At 37.4% G+C, this 19,899-nt stretch overlaps 1 protein-coding gene across 10 annotated transcripts in view; it reads left to right on the forward strand.

Annotated features, from left to right (window-relative positions):
- The window catches only part of LOC141398470 (atrial natriuretic peptide receptor 2), a 513,388-nt gene extending 496,540 nt beyond the window's left edge, over positions 1 to 16,848 (forward strand). For all 10 annotated transcript variants that reach the window (XM_073975758.1, XM_073975761.1, XM_073975817.1 and 7 more), the window contains one exon: positions 14,855 to 16,848. In XM_073975758.1, the coding sequence (XP_073831859.1) occupies positions 14,855 to 16,820 (1,966 nt within the window). In that variant the 3' untranslated portion in view covers positions 16,821 to 16,848. The remainder of the gene's footprint in view (positions 1 to 14,854) is intronic.
- Positions 16,849 to 19,899: the final 3,051 nt, after the last annotated feature.

The following is a 19,899-nucleotide window of genomic DNA, read 5'->3' on the forward strand; positions in this document are numbered from 1 at the left end:
GCCCACATTTTTTCTTTGAACAAACTGCGTATACTTAACATCACACGTTATATTTCATGCTGTTACTCATAAGTTTTGGAACTAGTACAAGAAACTAGGAACTAGATTACCCAACTCTAGAATTTATACGCCTTTTTAGCGGGTTCATCATCGCTCATTCTTATTATATGGCCTAACCAACGCAATCGCTGCATCTCGATACGTTTAACAGTATTGATGTCGTTGTATAGCAGATACAGCTCGTGGTTCATACGACGTCGATATTCACCGTCAACGCAGATCGGTCCGTAGATCTTTCGAAGAATTTTTCTCTCAAACACGCTAAGCACTGCCTTATCTGCTTGCGCAAGTACCCATGCTTCGGAACCATGCATCAGCACGGGTAGTATCAGTGTTTTGTAAAGCGTTATTTTTGTTTGACGAGTTGTGGCTTTGTTTTTAAAGTGCTTACTTAAGCCAAAGTAGCATCTGTTGGCCAATACAATTCATTTTTTTATTTCACAACTGATGTCGTTAGTTGTGTTTACGGCGGTGCCGAGGCATACGAAGTCTTTTACTACCTCAAAATTATAGGAACCAACTTCAACAGTTGGTCCGATCTCAATGGACGCATTGCGCGTCGACACCATTAGCTTGGTATTCTCGCTGTTTACCGCCAGACCCACTTTAGCAGATTCTCCTTCGACCTTCATAAAGGTATCGGTTACTTCTTTTACTGATCGTCCCATGATGTCATCAGCATAAGCAAGTAACATTTGGCTATTGGTGTAGATTGTGCCACTTCTTTTGACATTTGCCTCTCGTATAACCTTTTCTAGCAAGATGTTGAAAAGATCACACGAAAGGTTGTCTCCTTGCCTGAAACCTCTTTTGGTACAAAACTCATTGGAGAGGTTATTTCCTATTTGAAGATCTTGTGCCAGTTAGAGTCATTTTACAAAGTCGAATGAGCTTTGCGGGGATACCAAGTTCAGACATGGCTTGGAATACCTTTGAACGTAGCGGGCTGTCGAAGGCTGCTTTATAATCGACAAAAAGGTGGTAGGTGTTGATCTGCATCTCTTGGGTCTTCTGCGGGATTTGACGCAGGGTAAATATCTGGTCAATGGTGGACTTGCCAGGTCTAAAGCCCCATTGGTATGGTCCAATTATTTCGTTGACCATTGGCTTTAGTCGTTCGCACAATATCCCTGACACTAGCTTGTAGGCGATAGGGAGAAGACTTATGCCCCTATTGTTGGAGCATAAAGTCTTATCTCCTTTCTTATGGACGGGACACAGTATGCTCAGGTTCCAATCGTCGGGTACGCGTTCTTCCTGCCAGATGGAGCTAACTAGCTGATGCATACACCTTAAGAGCAGTACACATTGTCAGTTTTGAATGTCGATATTTCGCAGTTATCGATAACTGTCCAACCGTCCAGCAACCACAAAACATTTGGTGGTTGCATGATGAATGACAAAAATGAACGGCAACACTAGCAAGCACCAACAAATCTGTCATTCAAAACTGGCAATGTGTACTCAGCTTTAGGGATACGCAGTGGAATTCAATAATCGGGTTTTCGATTATACGGTTTTCGTGAAAAACTTAAAACTCGATTTTTGGTTAGTCGATTATTTGAGAGTGTACTAAAAGTCGACTTTCGATTATTCGTTAACCGCCGAAAACCTATTATAATCGAATATAATCGACCATTTTCGTTGATGCGATCCGTGATGCATATATGTATAAAAAAAAGTACCACCCATTACGAAGTTTTAGCACACCCAATAGTCAACTACGACTAAAGGGGAGTACACACTAACAGTCAAAACTGACAGTCAACGTACTTTTAGGACAATTTTCCGGCAAATAACAACTTTTATTTAGCTAAAAACGTTTGAAATACAATATTTACGGTATTATTTAGAAATTACAAAATAAATTTTTCAGTTAGGCTTTGATATTCACGAAATACACCTCGATGACTGTCAGTTTTGCTTGTCAATATGTACTATACTTAAAGGCATGGGTACATAAGCTGCTTTGCCTGGCTGCCTTGCTTTCCTGCTTCATTTCTGACATAATAAAAATAAAAGAATAAAGGAGGGCGAGCAAATTTCGAACAGGGTTGCCCTTTTCTTTTTTATTCTTTTATCAGAAGCAAGCAAGGCAACCAGGCGAGGCAGCTTATGTACGTAGGCCTTAATAGTCGCGTCTACGATTAATAGTCAACTACGAATAATAATAGACTACGACTAATGGTCGACTACGAATAATATTTGACTCCGTCATTCAAAAGTCGATTAACCCCCTGTTTTTGTAATAGCTTTTATTCTTCTCACACGAACTGTCAAATTTTGTAGATCGATTTACTCGCCTCAGCGCAAATGTAGAGCTCTGATTTTTAAAAGAGGATTTCTTAACTATATATGGAACGTGTCTACGAAAAATTAGGTCCGTATGTCATCTGGGGGCTGAGCTATGGATGCCTAAATTATTACGAATATAGACGAACGAACCAAAAATAGTTACAAAAACAGGGGGTAAGAATAATCAATTATCCGGTTTTCGCACAGTCAATAGTCGACTACGACTTTTAGAAACTTTGCGGCTAATAATCGATTAACCGAAATCGATTTTACGTATCCTTAATACACCTTATCAGCGTGTCGCCTCCGGTTTTAAACAGCTCGGCTGGTAGGCCATGTAACGAACCACCTCACGCGGGCCCTACTTCCTCCGGAAGTGGCTACCTCCTTGCCCCGGCCGTGCTCAGTCTTGGGGCAGTTCTTTTCCTTCAGAAGTAGGCTCGGTTTCGTTATCATAAAAGTAAAATAAGGTAGCTCTTATAGAAGAAGGAATAGATATGGAAATGATAGCGGAAACTGGGAAAACTTAAGTGGGAATAAAAGAAAACGATGATGATGCTACTTTAGATGCAGTGACAGATGTTATTCCACTGCTTCAGCATACCCACCCTACCGTGCTGAAATACATGTTCTCAGCCCTAAAACACCTCTTTACTTAAACACCTTTACCTTTCGCAAATGAAAAATGACCACTTAACAGTTCATAGTGTTTATATTTAAAACTCGAGTAAACAATAGCGAATATTAAAAGTAGATTTCATATAAAATTGAGAAATTATGTGATAAAAGTACAAAAGTGTATCCTTGCAAAGGATCAATGTATTGGTTATTATCTCTATATATATGAAAAATGTGATTGATGTATGATTATTAATGTCAAGAGAAAATTGTATTATTTAAGTTTAAGTGATGAGAGCTAAGTCAAACATAAAGTAAAATAGGTAAAACTCACCAATTAAATCTTGCGTTGTCATCAGGCCTGTTGACTTAGTTGATTCATGCTGAATCTGCGGCTGTTTGTTATACAAAAGATTTACGTTTGCTTAGCTCACAATTAAATGGAAACTGAAATGTGTGAAAACTAATTTAAGTACTAAATTCATAACAGGAATTCCAAGGTCCTGCGGATCAATTTGATAGGATATTGAGCTTTGGAGCCTTTGATTTCATAATAAATCTTGGTAATGGTTTGTTATATGGGGAGAACATTCGAATTTCAATATGGTTTCAAAGAATGTTCTCCATCTTGAGTCACTATTTGGGAAAGTTTGGTTCCCGCTTCAGCGGGAATCGCCTTAATAGATTAATTCCTCTTGTTGCCTCTGGTTCTATTCACTAATTATAAATCTTGATTCACTAATTATATCGTTAAATCCGTATTTTATATTTGATATTTGATGTTATATCTTCCAAATTTTTGTAGACTTAAAATTGGCGTAAATCAGGGCGTCAAGGATACTTTCGTAGCAGAACAGAACTTGGAGGATTTGATATATTTGTTGGTCCTTTTATACGCCGATTCCCCCAAGAATCGGCAGTCTAATAATAACAAATATTTAGGTATATGAAATGCGCGAATATATTTCATACCAGCAAAAGTCCTTACCCAAACTGTGAATATAAGTCCTTATTCCACGAAATAATTAAATATCCTTGGATATCCTTCGTATTCAAAAGGAAAGGATATAATAGTTTTTTTTTTTAATCCCTTTTTCAAATATTCTGGCACGTCTTGACTGTGTAACTTTTCGAATTGAAATGATTTTCAATATTTTCTGTACAATATCGTTTGAATAAAAGTATTGAAATTTTCTAGTTTAAATTTCAAAGCCTACAATTTTATATTTTTTACAGTAAATTTTTTTTTTGTTTAACCTTCGGTTACAAACTATACCACGCTTACAAAAAAAAAAAAAAAACAAAAAAAAAAAATGTTTTACTACGTCCAAATGTCTTTCAAGTGGTAAACCGCAATCTTACCACTTTCACAATCTTGTAACTCGTAATTTACTTTCCCTATTTTTCGCAGAACTTTAGCTTTAATGCCAATGGGTGCTAATTTTGCACTAAAATAATTCAAATGTGAACTTTGTACGAAATTGCGTCGTATGACCTCTTGTCCAACTTTTACTTCTCTATTCCTTGCTCTGGCATTATATATTTTCATATTCTTTTCGTATGCAACCTTCATCTTCTCCTGTATCTTATCCCGCAATACAGTAAATTTATCTTCTCGTTGAAGTTCTATGTCGTTTTCTTCCAGCGCTTGTAGTTTCCTCAATAGTTTAAAGTCTTGGCCATGTGTAATCATTTGCTGTCCAAACACAATTTGATATGGCGTTTTTCCCGTTGCCTGGTGTATGGTGTTCCTAAGGGCACAATTAATACTTGGAAGATATATATCCCATTGTCTGTGGTCCTCCTTTACGTATGATCGAAGAGCAGCGTTCACACTTCTATTCACACGTTCGCTTGCGTTAGCCTGAGGACTGTGAACGGCCGTATACATATGCTGCACACCAAATTCGGACAGAAATTTGTCGAATTCCTTACTTTTAAATTGAGTGCCGTTGTCGGAAACGAGAACCTCTGGTACCCCATAGCATGTGAATATTTCCTCTTTTAAATATGTAATAATGGGCTTCGCTACCAACTTCTTCAAAGGTTTCAGAAACGTAAATTTTGAGAAATGGTCTAGAATGATCAAAATACCTATATAACCACCTCGTGTACGAGGGAATGGACCAATAATGTCGACATAGAGTCTTTGGAATGGTCTCTGCGTTATTACCATGTTACCCATTGGAGGTCGTAATGTCATAGCAGGAGCTTTTGATGTTTTGCATACATCACATTTATTTATATATTTCTTTACATCGGTCACTAGCTTAGGCCAATAGAAATACCTCCTAATTACCTCAATTGTCTTGGTAATACCACAATGCGAAGAGTTTGGCATATCATGAGCAGAATAAATAATATCAGCCCGTAATTTTGATGGCACCACCAACTTCCAAGGGCTCTGATCATCTTCATCCGTACTAGAAAACTTCGTCCTTCTATAAATCAATTTGCCTTCAACCCTAAAATCAGGATGACCAGAATTCTCCACATCTACCCTCAATTTGGAATATTCTTCTTCATTGAAAGCATCTGAATCTAGATTTATTTTAGATTTAACTTCGATTTCGGAAACATGGCCTTCTACTTCAAAGCTTCGAGACAAAGCGTCGGGTACCACGTTGTCCTTTCCCCGTCTGTGTTCGATTGTGAAATTGAAACTTTGTAATTTCAACGCCCATCTGGCTAATCTACCCGATAAATCACTTTGCTTCATAAGCCATTTGAGACTGGCATGGTCTGTGACTACCTTAAATTCATGGCCCTCTATATAAGCTCTGAACTTTTTAATTGCTAGAACTACGGCTAAACACTCTAGCTCTGTTGTTGTGTAGTTCCTTTGCGCTTTATTGAGTTTTTGCGACATATAAGCTATAGGCCTTTCGTTACCATAGCAGTCCTCCTGAGCCAACACTGCTCCAACGCCAACGGTACTTGCGTCACATTGCAATATGAACGGCTTACTAAAGTTGGGATGGATCAAGACTGGAGCCTGGCACAGCTTGGATTTTAGATCATCGAACGATTTCTGCGCATTATCGCTCCACTGGAAAGGTCTCTTCTTTGACAGCAACTCCGTTAAGGGAAATGTTAGCGTTGAAAAGTCGGCAATGAAACGCCGGTACCAACCGATCATTCCTAAAAATTGACGTAATACACGAACTGAAGTTGGAGTTGGAAAGTCAACAATCGCTTTCACCTTATCCGAATCTACACTCAAAGAGCCTTCTCCTACAATGTATCCTAAATACTTTACATGTTTCAAAGCGAAACTACTTTTCTTCACATTAATAGTGAGTCCCGCCTTTCGGAACTGCTTAGCTACTTCTTGAAGGTGCTGTAAATGCTCGTCAAAACTTTCCGACATTATCAGTAAATCGTCAAGATAAACGAAGATGTGTGTTTTCATGTTATATGGAATTACTTGATCCATAAGCCGACACAATGTTTGTGGTGCATTGCACAACCCGAATGGCATTCTTGTAAATTGATATAGTGGCCTGTTGGGAATAGTGAATGCTGTTTTTGGTTTGGATGACTCATCTAATTTGATTTGCCAAAATGCATCTTTAAGATCCACTTTGGAAATAAATTTCACAGATGGCAATCTTGACAAAATACCCTCTATATTTGGGATTGGATATGAGTCCTTAATGGTGACCGCGTTGAGTTTCCGGCTATCTACACAGAATCGAACTTTGTCGGGTTTAACTATTAAAACTCCCGGTGACGACCATGGTGACTGGGGACACTCTTCAATCACTCCGAGAGACAACATCCTGTCGATCTCTTCACATAGGATCTTTTCCTTTGCAGGAGAAATCGGGTAATATCTCTGCTTAATCGGCTTTGAATCCCCTGTATCGATTGAATGTTCAACCAAGTAGGTACACCCCAAGCCTTCACGCTCTGAACTTGGGAACAATTCGACAACCATGTCCAATTTCCGTTTCTGTTCTGGGGACAACTCTATAAATTCCTCACTAGAACTAGTCTTAACCACCTCGCCAATTTCACCATACATGGATATCGAAATATTAAATTTCTTCCAAAAATCGATTCCACATATTATGTCTTGTTTTATAGACGGGATAACTAAGAATTCAAAATTATACTCTCGATCGTGATATGCAAATTTAATCTTAGCTATGCCCGATATTTTCTGTGTCTGACCATCGGCCGTCCTAACGTTTCCATAACATTTCCTAAACTCTGGTAACTGTTGAATTTTATTACTTAGTTCTCCTCCGATAACGCTTTTGTTAGCCCCACTATCTAGTAAAGCAAAATATAATTTGTCATATACGGTAATCGGGATATATGGTCTAGTATCGTTATTCTTTGTAATTATGGAGGCTATCGTGTATTTTCTAAACAATTTCAATCTTTTCCAAAAATTTTTTATTCGCAAAGAACTACGTCTTTGTTTCGAATTTTTAAATGAATGAGTAAGACCGTTTGTTGTACTACTTGATGAGATGTTTATAATCCGATCTGAATTTTGAGTTAGTAATTTATCGGATTGACTAGGTAATAATATTACTTCATCGAGTGTGTCTTTGGATGTCCACTCTTCTTTTGAGGGACACCCCTTTTTACGTTTCCCGGATTTTTGCATTTTGGGCAAGTAGGCCGATAAGTATTAGCCTGTCCACAACCATAACAGAATATAGTTCGGTCTTTTAAACAATTCTTATACGTGTGTCCATTCTCACGACAATTCCAACATAAAACATCTAAGTGAATCTCCATCACATCTGTGTCTTCTGGTTCGCTATTAATTTCATTATCATCTACTTCGGCCACTTGAACCTTGTCTCGATAACGGCTCCATTTATGCGTAGTTTGCAGCTCCTTAACAAACTTTTCGTGTCTCCTCACAGTTTTCCGAAGTTGTGCAACGCTTGTTATTTCTAAATGTAACAACTCGTGCCTTATTTCCGTTCTGAGATTGCGAATCATGGTTTCGCATAATTCCTCATCTGTCATAGGCACTCGAAGCCGATCAGCTAATGTCATTATGGAATCATGAAATTCGTCGAAAGTCTCCCCATTTCGCTGCTTCCTACGACGAATATCATCCTTTAAGTCATAATCATTGAAACATTCTTTATACTGGATCTTTAATGAAGCACATAGTCCGGCCCATTCTACCGCCTCATTTTGACGATGGTATCTCCAATACCATTCAAGTGCTTTGCCTTCAAACAGTATATGTATATATCTGCATAACAATTCAAAATTGCCAGCAAGGGTATTGGTGGTCATAATATTCACTCTGTAAATAAATTCCTCTACTGGAATGTCCTTATTATAACCCGAGAAAGACAATTTCCAATTACGAATTGTATTCATTACTTTATCGGGATTATTTTGTAAAATATCCGCATTTCGGTCCGATCCAGAACTATTTACTGGAGTTATAATTTCTCTTTGTTCGGAAGCATTACCATTCACATGGATCCCCTGTACTAATCTCCCTACTTCATTTGCAATTGTGGATGTTATTTCGTTTCGCATTTCAGAAACAGATTCTGAGACTATCAACCGAATTCTTCGTTCATCCACCCTATTTGTACTTTCAATACTGGTAGAAAGGTTCCTAGACCGATCTAATTCTAAATTTCTCCTCCTAGACCTATTTCTGTGTGACATCCCAGGTGAACTAGTATCATCTTCTAATACAAAAGATGCATTTGCTGGCACATCATTATTTGCATTTCTGTTGGCACTACGAGTAACCGGCATTATGTATATGTATGTATATACGTGACTATATAAAATTCGGATTCAATATACAATTATAATCAAACTAAACAACACCAGGGCAAAAACAGAAATTATATAGAAAGTTGATATAATACTCAATAATGTTCAGTTGCTACTCGGATAAAAGTATTTTAGTAGAGGTGTTATTCTTCAGTAACATCATCAAGTCAAGAAGTGAATTGTGCTTCAGATCATAGGGTATATCCCAGGATCAGACCCCAAGAACATAAATCCACTATAATCTAGATCACACTGATATATATCCCCGAACTACTGCAATGGTAATGAAACAACATATAATCATTTCGAAAAGTCCTATTTGCGATAGTTCAAAGATGGAAAAACAGAAAAGAGGGAGAAAGAAAGAAAGAGACAAAGAGAGAGAGAGAGAAGGAAATGACCCCTCAAACTATTGCAGCGGTAATTAAACGATTTAAACCAAATAATTAAATCCTTTCTACACTAGTTTAAAGAAGTTAAAAAAAAAGTAGAAAATCTTCCAAAAGGAATTTGGTACGAAATTCGCAATGGCTAAGATCGTAAGTCCGAAACTCGTTTAAAAGATTTTTTAACTGTTAATATGGGACCAGCATTAAGGTGTTAAATTACTGTTCAATTAATTTCGCCGGATAACGGCTAGTTGCTGGCCCCACGTTGGGCGCCATTTAATTTATGTAACGAACCACCTCACGCGGGCCCTACTTCCTCCGGAAGTGGCTACCTCCTTGCCCCGGCCGTGCTCAGTCTTGGGGCAGTTCTTTTCCTTCAGAAGTAGGCTCGGTTTCGTTATCATAAAAGTAAAATAAGGTAGCTCTTATAGAAGAAGGAATAGATATGGAAATGATAGCGGAAACTGGGAAAACTTAAGTGGGAATAAAAGAAAACGATGATGATGCTACTTTAGATGCAGTGACAGATGTTATTCCACTGCTTCAGCATACCCACCCTACCGTGCTGAAATACATGTTCTCAGCCCTAAAACACCTCTTTACTTAAACACCTTTACCTTTCGCAAATGAAAAATGACCACTTAACAGTTCATAGTGTTTATATTTAAAACTCGAGTAAACAATAGCGAATATTAAAAGTAGATTTCATATAAAATTGAGAAATTATGTGATAAAAGTACAAAAGTGTATCCTTGCAAAGGATCAATGTATTGGTTATTATCTCTATATATATGAAAAATGTGATTGATGTATGATTATTAATGTCAAGAGAAAATTGTATTATTTAAGTTTAAGTGATGAGAGCTAAGTCAAACATAAAGTAAAATAGGTAAAACTCACCAATTAATTCTTGCGTTGTCATCAGGCCTGTTGACTTAGTTGATTCATGCTGAATCTGCGGCTGTTTGTTATACAAAAGATTTACGTTTGCTTAGCTCACAATTAAATGGAAACTGAAATGTGTGAAAACTAATTTAAGTACTAAATTCATAACAGGAATTCCAAGGTCCTGCGGATCAATTTGATAGGATATTGAGCTTTGGAGCCTTTGATTTCATAATAAATCTTGGTAATGGTTTGTTATATGGGGAGAACATTCGAATTTCAATATGGTTTCAAAGAATGTTCTCCATCTTGAGTCACTATTTGGGAAAGTTTGGTTCCCGCTTCAGCGGGAATCGCCTTAATAGATTAATTCCTCTTGTTGCCTCTGGTTCTATTCACTAATTATAAATCTTGATTCACTAATTATATCGTTAAATCCGTATTTTATATTTGATATTTGATGTTATATCTTCCAAATTTTTGTAGACTTAAAATTGGCGTAAATCAGGGCGTCAAGGATACTTTCGTAGCAGAACAGAACTTGGAGGATTTGATATATTTGTTGGTCCTTTTATACGCCGATTCCCCCAAGAATCGGCAGTCTAATAATAACAAATATTTAGGTATATGAAATGCGCGAATATATTTCATACCAGCAAAAGTCCTTACCCAAACTGTGAATATAAGTCCTTATTCCACGAAATAATTAAATATCCTTGGATATCCTTCGTATTCAAAAGGAAAGGATATAATAGTTTTTTTTTTAATCCCTTTTTCAAATATTCTGGCACGTCTTGACTGTGTAACTTTTCGAATTGAAATGATTTTCAATATTTTCTGTACAATATCGTTTGAATAAAAGTATTGAAATTTTCTAGTTTAAATTTCAAAGCCTACAATTTTATATTTTTTACAGTAAATTTTTTTTTTGTTTAACCTTCGGTTACAGCCATCAGCTCCTGCTGCTATATTATTCTTCAGCCGGTTTATTGCTGTCTTTACCTCTTCTTGGCCGGATGGTATACATTCAATACCATCTTCTGGGATTGGATCTGTGGTATCTTCGTCGACTTCGCTACTATTGGATACCAACAGTTTGGAAAAATGCTCTTTCCACATCCTTAGGACACAATCTGTATCAGTTACCAGATTACCTTGCTGGTCTCTACAGGAGGATGTGCCAGTTCCAAAGCCATCAGTTTGATGTTTCACTCTTTGGTAGAATTTTCGGACTTCATTCTGTCTCCTGTACATGTCGATTTGTTCACACTCCCGTTTTTCCATCTCTCTCTTTTTCCTGTGGAAAAGACGTTTCTCCTCTCTCCTTTTCTCCCGATACCTCTCTCGTGCGCTACGCATAGCTACTGATTGTAAAGTATCTCTATATGCCGCATTTTGTCTCTTCGGTAGCAGCACGACACTCCTGGTCATACCATGGATTCCTTGGTGGAGGTCTCTGGTATCCAAGTACTGATTTTGCGGCTGTTTGCATGGAGTGGGCAATGTTTTGCCATTGTCCTGATATGTTATCGGGACGAGGAGTGCTTTGAGTAAGCAGTTGGGCCAGTTGAGTGGAATATGCTGTGGCTATCTGTTGTGATTGCAGCTTAACGATGTCCAACTTCCGTGTTGTGTCTGTTAGCACTTTGTTTGCTACGTTTAATCTGGTACGTACCTTTGCCGCAACAAGGTAGTGGTCCGAGTCTATGTTTGCACCTCGGAACGATCGTACATCCAACACGCTTGATGCATGTCTTCCACCTATCACAACGTGATCAATTTGATTTCTTGTTCTTTGATCTGGGGACAGACAGGTGCCATTATGAATATCGAGATGCTTAAATCTGGTACTGCTAACTACTATGTTTTTGCAGCTGCAAAGTCTATCAGCCTCATACCATTGTCAGATGTTTCACTGTGGAGTCTGAATTTCCCGATTGTTGGGCCAAAGATATTCTCTTTTCCAATTTTGGCATAAAAATCGCATAGTATAATTTTAATGTCATGGGCAGAGCAACGGTCATAAGTTTCTTCTAAGCGCTCGTAAAATATATTTTTGGTCTGTTCGTCCTTGTCTTCAGTGGCAGCATGAAAGCAAGTAAAGATGATGTTAAAGATAATCTTTCATTCACTGGGTTGAAGCTGGAGACCAGATGTTTTAACCTCCGACCAACTACAAATCCGCAACCAAACTCATGCTTTGTGTCATGGCAGTTTTAATACAGTGCATCACCTTTAGGTGTTGTTGTGACGCCTTTCCCGTTCCATCGTATTTCCTGTATGGCAGTAATGTCGGCCTACATCTGCCAATGCGTAAACTGCACCTTCTCTATAGAGAGTGCGAACATTCCAGGTGTAGATTCGCAGATCATGGTTCCGAAAACGTTTGCGGGGTTCGTCAACTTTAGAGGGGTTTGTTTTTCTTTTCTTTCGTTTTTTCATAGTAGGCTGTTTTTCTAGGGGAGGGTTACTAACCCAACGCCCATACCCAAATTTTTAACGTTCTTAGATAAATCCTGGGCTTTGCCATGTTAAAGCCGGTCAGGGCCGTTCCTTGGTATCTTCCATCCCTACGTCACCGATAAAAACACGTACCGTATTTAATAAATCCACTGGACTTAAAATGTAAATTCCATTGCGTATATGTCAGATAAATCCGCATAAAGATGTTCAAGCATTTCCTCATAACGATGTTAACAAACCTTTTTTTTCAAAAAAATATTTATGGATGAAAAACGTAAAATTTTAAAGAAGTTTTGGTATATATCATGGCACAATTACCCAGGTAGTGGCATCGTAAAATTTTGAATATGTTATGTCAAAACTTTCTTTATGTTGTTGGGGAAATTACAACAAAAATATTTTTTTATAAAGGGATTTGACTTTTCATATTCGATCAGCTGGTGTGATACCACTACCTGGTAGTTCTGCCATGGTATATATACTAACTAGGCGTTTACACCAGACAGTTTATCTTCAAATACAACTCTGATTTACTAACACATACATACATTTGTTGGTTGTCTTCCAGCTGGCCATCATTTTTTCACAGACAGTCGGGTTAACAAATTTTTGACATTTTTGTGAAAAAGAAGTGAGATGATAATTCAAATGTGCTAAAAACAAAAGAATATGTGCAAAAAGAAAATATTTGAACGGAAAACGAATAGAAATCGATGATTTTCATTCATAATTTTACAATTCTTTTTGTAGTTGTCTGGACGCCTACGTCACACAGGCAAGTTTTGGGTTTTTGACAATCAATACATGAACTCAACTGTCCTGTCATATGTAAACGCAGGGTAATAGTACGTGTAAAAAATAGTAACATGGTTGCCACCTTCTGATTGGCTGGTAGGCCGGCATTGACATTTGTTCCAGTTTTTTTACGTTTTTCCGTTCCCGTACTTTTTGAATAAAGTTGTAAGTTTATCTCATTTTTAACAGTTCGCTCTTTTACTACTTTTACCATTAAACAAGTACGGGAACACATATTATAATAACAAGACTATTTTGATTGAAAGATCTTCAAGTTCTCAAAATTTTTGTTTACATTTGGTCTTTAATATAATAAAAGTGGCAAAGTAGCAAAAATTGTGAACTGCTCTCATATAAATTATAAGGTATCTGAAGTGAAGGCCTGGGTACATAAGCTGCCTCGCTTTGCTTGCTTCTGATAAAAGAATAAAGAAGGCCGAACCAATTTTCGAAGTAGGCTGCCCTTTTCTTTCTTGCTTCTTTTATCAGAAGCAAGCAAGGCGAGGCAGCTTAAACGCAGTTTACATTTGGCATGTTTTATAAAACATACATCATTTAAGCTATCAATTTCATACAACATCTGTCAAATAAATGACGTAAACTCCCAAAACACCTGTTTTAAGTGCAAGTGCAAAATGCGTTTTATGTACCCATGCCTTTAATGCCTGACATAATAAAAATAAAAGAACAAGGAAGAAAAGAGCAAACTACTACCTTAAGGGAACGCTTTTCGAGTAAAAAGTGGTAAAAATTGAAGATTCTTGCACGTAAAGGAACAGAACGATTTTAATAGACCGTGTTTAGACACTCAAACTGGAAAGAAAATTTTTCTTCTCAATTTCTTTTAAAATTTCCTTGTTGTTTAGACACGGAAATCATGTTTGTGTCAATTTTATATTTTTTTTTATTCTTCTTCACACTCATTTTCTCATTGCGCCGTTCAAAAACAAAGCCAAGGCAAAATTGTAATGAAAAGTAAAAATGGACGTGTGTGATAAACAATTAATTATTAAAGGAACCCTTGAATTGCATTTTAATTTTGATATTTCCCCTTATTTCGAATTGTTTTTGCTTAAAAAAATAGTTTTTCCTCCAAATGGTTTTTTTCAATTGTCTCCGCTGTTGTTTGTTTCTCGACAGAGAAAATAAAATAAAAGAAAATGCAAAAACAAATCTGCAGCCAACTTCAGGTTGTATACGAAGAAAAACGAAACAAAACAGAATTTGCCAGTACAGAGGTGTGTGTACACCCTCTTATTCCTCTCTACTCCCTCGCCCATAAACTCAATTTTCTTTCCCATCAACTTTCCCTGTGTAAACAGGGACTTACGAATAATTCACGATAATGATGAATTAGTGTTCCACCTTGTATATTGCGCCATGTACACCACCTTATAATTGCACCATGTGTGAGATTCAGTATGAGTCAACTTAACGAAAATCGTTCCGTTATTTGTAAAAATTTTAAAATCATCTTATATTACGTTTACATAAACGATTTTAATAAACAAATATTTATTTTGACTTGAAATATATTCACATCTAATAATCCCGCCTTTCTATCCTTCTCCTTTCAGAGACAACGAAACCGGTCACATTGTCGACAATCTACTCAAACGTATGGAGCAGTATGCCAATAATTTGGAAGAGCTAGTCGAAGAACGTACTCAGGACTATATTGAGGAAAAGAAAAAATGTGAAAAACTACTCTATCAACTGTTGCCACAAAGTGTGGCTGCCCAGTTGATATCTGGTGAACCTGTAGTAGCTGAAACCTTCGATCAAGTAACAATTTATTTCTCAGATATTGTGGGTTTTACAGCCATCTCGGCGGAGAGTACACCCATGCAAGTGGTACAATTCTTAAATGATCTCTATACCTGCTTCGATTCCATTGTGGAAAATTTCGATGTCTATAAGGTGGAGACAATAGGTGATGCCTATATGGTGGTGTCGGGTCTACCCATACGCAATGGCAATCAACATTCTAGAGAAATTGCCCGCCTGGCTTTGGCCCTGCTGGAGGCTGTGCATAATTTTAAAATACACCACAGGCCAAATGATAAACTTAAGCTGAGAATTGGTCTACACACGGGTGCCTGTGTGGCAGGTGTTGTGGGTTTGAAAATGCCACGTTATTGTCTGTTTGGTGATACTGTCAACACGGCATCGCGCATGGAGTCAAATGGTGAGGCATTGAAGATTCACATTAGCGAGAAGACCAAATTGGCCTTGGATACCTTTGGAACTTTTATTACCACAAAACGCGGCTATGTACCCATGAAAGGTAAGGGAGAGATGTTAACCTATTGGCTTGAGGGTGAAGTACCCAAAGTAGAGACGCCCATATCACCACAAAAGCTAATGCTTTCACGACGCTCATCCCTGAAGCAAATGCCACGCTCTGGCCTACTGCATAAACAAAACTCCGAAGCCGGTGCATTCCTGCCACCGCCACCATATAATCAACAACAACAATTGGATATTGCACGTTCGGTGAGCCGACAAAACTCCCCCAATTTGCGGGTGAAACGCAAGATATCCTCGTCATCGCCCAAGCTGAATGGCAATGATTTTAAGACTGATGATTTTTATAATTATCTGGAGGTAAATGCCTTGAATAGCATGAAACTCTCACCACCGCATAGTGATATTTACAGTAGTAGGTCCCTGAAAGATGATGCCAAAGAAGGCTGCTGGGAAATGGCCAATTTTCGTCTGCCGTTATCGGGTACTCTAAAACCACATCACAACAGTACTAATTCGAAACACAGTTATACTCAACTTTCATCGACCCAATCAAATTCCAATCTGTCTGGAGTTCTCCAGCCAACCGCCGCTAGGTTGAGAATGAAAAACTCACCCACCATTTCAAGTCTGATAAATAACAGTGATACCGCAAGTTTGGGTAGTTCGACGCGTATAAAATTCAGCATCAACAATGAAAGCTCCGAGGAAACACAAAACCTTGTCTCATCACATGTCTATGAAGATGACGAGGGTGAGGCAGCAGAAGCTGAGACGAATATGCTAAATTCCGAAGATCTAATTGAAGACGAAGCAACGAAGGAGATTATAGAAACCCCATTGACAACACGAGAGCGTAAAACAGCAATTGTTATGCCTCAACCACCAGCCATAAATGGTGATCTCTATCACAATCACCCCTCAACGGCAGCAAATATTTGTGACGTGGTGATAGATCCACAAACGACAAATAATGTTTTTCACCCGCCTCCATTAAATTCCCTAACGGGGATGAATGCTTTCGCTCCACCACCCGCCGCATCCGTAAGTTATGTTAAAGCCAATAATTGTCGAAATGCTAATCAATTTTCAACAAACAAGTCATCGAATAATGGCCAACGTTTGGGGGTTGGCCAATCGGAGGATAATACCGCAACGAAAATTAACAGTTTAACCGATGATGGCGGTGGTGGTCGCGGCAATCGTTTAACCCTAAAACATCATCCATCGGTTGCAGCAACATCATCGGCAAATAATGCCGTTACTCAACCACTATTGGCTAAAATTAATTCATAGCAATAAATTTAGTTGTAAATTTTCGTAAGTTTTTTGTTTCGTTTTTATTTCTTTTCTACGAAAGATATTCTTTTTCTTTATTAAAACATATGTGGCAATACTGTGATCGGGGATAAATGCAACTCTGACATTGATGCAATTCAAATGAGATTTAACAGGTGGTACACACAAATCAAAAACGTTCCGCTAATGGGAAAAACGGCAGAAAATAATCATTACCTGTAGTGCGATTCCCTAACTCATTTTTTGAGTTACCGACAATTGTCGGTAAAATTCAAATGCTTATAATTTCGGTAATTACCGATGTTTTTCGGTAAGTTAGCGACGAATAAAAAGGAGTGGTACAGTTCTACCGATAGCAAGAGTGTTGTCAACTTTTGTTTTAACTTTTCATTCATAATTTTGCGTTTTAATTTCATCGATTTTTGTCGGTAACTCAAAAAATGAGTTATAGAATCGCACTACTGGTGCTACTATGGCCTTAAACGATGTTTGCATTAGAACTTTTTGCGTTTTCCCTATGGAATTGACATTTGAAATCCAGTGGGTTTATTAAATCCGGTTAAGTGCAAACGGGGTATTAAAGTCAAAAAAAAAAAAAAAAAAAAAAAAGATCCAACGTTTCAGTAAAGTTGGGCACCATTTCTGATAAAAAATAAAGAAAAATTCGATCTTTTCAGAATTGACGCCCAACTTTACTGAAAGTTGGATGTGTTTTCGGGTTAAAAGATTTTTAGAGTTCAACAATTTTTTTTGAAAACCAAAATTTATGAACAATCCTTTGAACGTTTATACCCTAGACAGACGGCAGCTTTAAAATATCCACATTCTTAATGCACAAAATCAAAGGGAATTTGAACTGAATTTAGGTATTTCAATATGGCAATGCTGTAAAAGAGAGCCCATATTCATGCAGGAGAGAGAGAGAGAGTATATTCATTCTCTGAGACAAAATTTACATAGCAAACAACAACAAAACAGTTGTTTACCAGCAATCAGCTGTTTCGTAAATGCAGAAACTGTCGTCTGTCACGGTAAAATTAAATACAATTCTTAATGCAAATTAACATTGCCGTCTGTCTGGGGTATTAGATAACTTTGGAACTACGTTTTCATTGTACTGGATTTAGTAAATCAAGTGGATTTAAGTCGTCAATTCCATTTACGTCAAATAAGTCCGCATAACCCGACAAAAATTTCTTATGTAAACATACTATTACAACAAAAATTTCAGATTTCCATTCTTATAAATATTGATTCTTTTTTATCGCCGAGCCCGATTGTTTTCGAGAAGGACAGTCTTCTAGTAAAAGTCTTGATGAAAATTCTTCTAGTACCTTTAAATTTAAAATGTCAATCCCATGGCGTATTGGGTGCCACCGTGGTGCAAGAACGCCTAATTTCATGAAATTGGTATGCACACCCGCCTTGCACGCTGGTCGTGGGTTCGATTCCCCGACCAGGCAACCTCAAAACATTCTCAACGGTGGCAAAATACCCCTCAGTAATGCTAGCGACATTTTCTGAGTATTCAGCCATGAAAAACTTCACTACAAGTGGTGTCTTGGGACACGCCGTTCAGACTCGGCGATAAACTGTAGGTCCCATATCATTGAGCTAATGTGAATCGGGGTGCACTCATTGGTATGAGAGAAGTCTCCCTTGTCCCTTCCCGGATGTATATGGAACAATTATCATTATAATTTTAATCCCATGTCGTATACGTCATATAAAATCCCGTGGATTTATAACTAGGATTTATTTGACGGATTTATAAGTCTAATGCTTGGTTCGTTTCGTGATTTCTGAGGCGTTTCGTGATTTCGTATGAAATCAGGCAAAATTTACCATGATTTCGCACACAAAAATGAAATCATCTCATTTCGTGACTTCAGCGATTTCATCTCATTTCATGATTTACAACCCTGTTTTTGGCTGAAAAAGTACCAAAACCTGTAACACTTTTCGCGTAGCGCAATAAAAAAGGTAGATGGTGAATTGCTGCAACAAAGACATCTTTGGTCTGTTCCTTTACTTCTGAAAATGGTTAAACCGGCAAAGTTGTAAACTTGGGCTCAATTCTGTTTCTATGAAAATATGAAATGAAAACTTTTATAAAGGAGAAAACTGTCAAATGAAAACAAATATAAAGGAAATATTTTTCATTTCAAATTTTCATAGAACAAGAATCCAGCAGTAAAGGAACGCTTTTCAAATTCAATTCCAAATACCCAGTCATTCGACTTTAAAGGCCTGGGTACATGGATTTGAAAATGCAAAATAAACTAATTTGGAGGCATTAATAATATAATTTCACAATTTCATAATATAAATTCACATTGAAAGCTCCTCCTTGAAATTCAATCATCACTTTTAACTTTAAGTTAGCCTGAACGCTATAAATCTGTTCGGTAAATCCAAACTATAACAAAAGAAGACTTATAATAATGGGGGCATGTCTTTTTGTATGACATAACCTAAAAATGTAAACAACAGCTTTGCCAAACAAACAAAACAGCTGTTCTCTTTATGTTTACAGACTCTCTAATCTCATTTTGATTCATCAAAAAATTTTGTGTATCACACGACGAGTAGAACTTACAGATCTGAAAAACAGATACATAACATACGAAAAACAGATGGTCTGATGGCACCTTTAGTAAATGTACGGTTGGTGGCACGAATAGATTTTCATAGGCCCGGGACACACTTGAGTGATTTCATTGAAAAAATATCATGAAATTATGCGTCACTAGAACGAGTTTAATAGTAGAGCAATATCACGAAATTGCTGTAGTGGGGAACTCGATCTAGAGACGCATAATTTCATACAATTGTTTCAATGAAATCACTCTAGTGTGGACTGGGACATACTTCGATTTTTTCATTCACGAACAAATACTCGATGGAATCGAATGTCGTCATTAGGCCCTGTTTCTCTGAAAATGATTTTTGCCAAGCACTGAGATACAAATTTGTTCAAGCTTACATGAAATTTACTGTATATTTCATTGAAAATCAAAATCATCGATTTATTTTTGTTCATGTTCATGTTGTTTTGTTTTCAACACATTTTAAT

This window comes from Musca autumnalis, unplaced genomic scaffold (genome assembly GCF_047663935.1).
Source record: "Musca autumnalis isolate F117 unplaced genomic scaffold, ASM4766393v1 scaffold_1, whole genome shotgun sequence".
In the NCBI taxonomy this organism is placed as follows: domain Eukaryota; kingdom Metazoa; phylum Arthropoda; class Insecta; order Diptera; family Muscidae; genus Musca; species Musca autumnalis.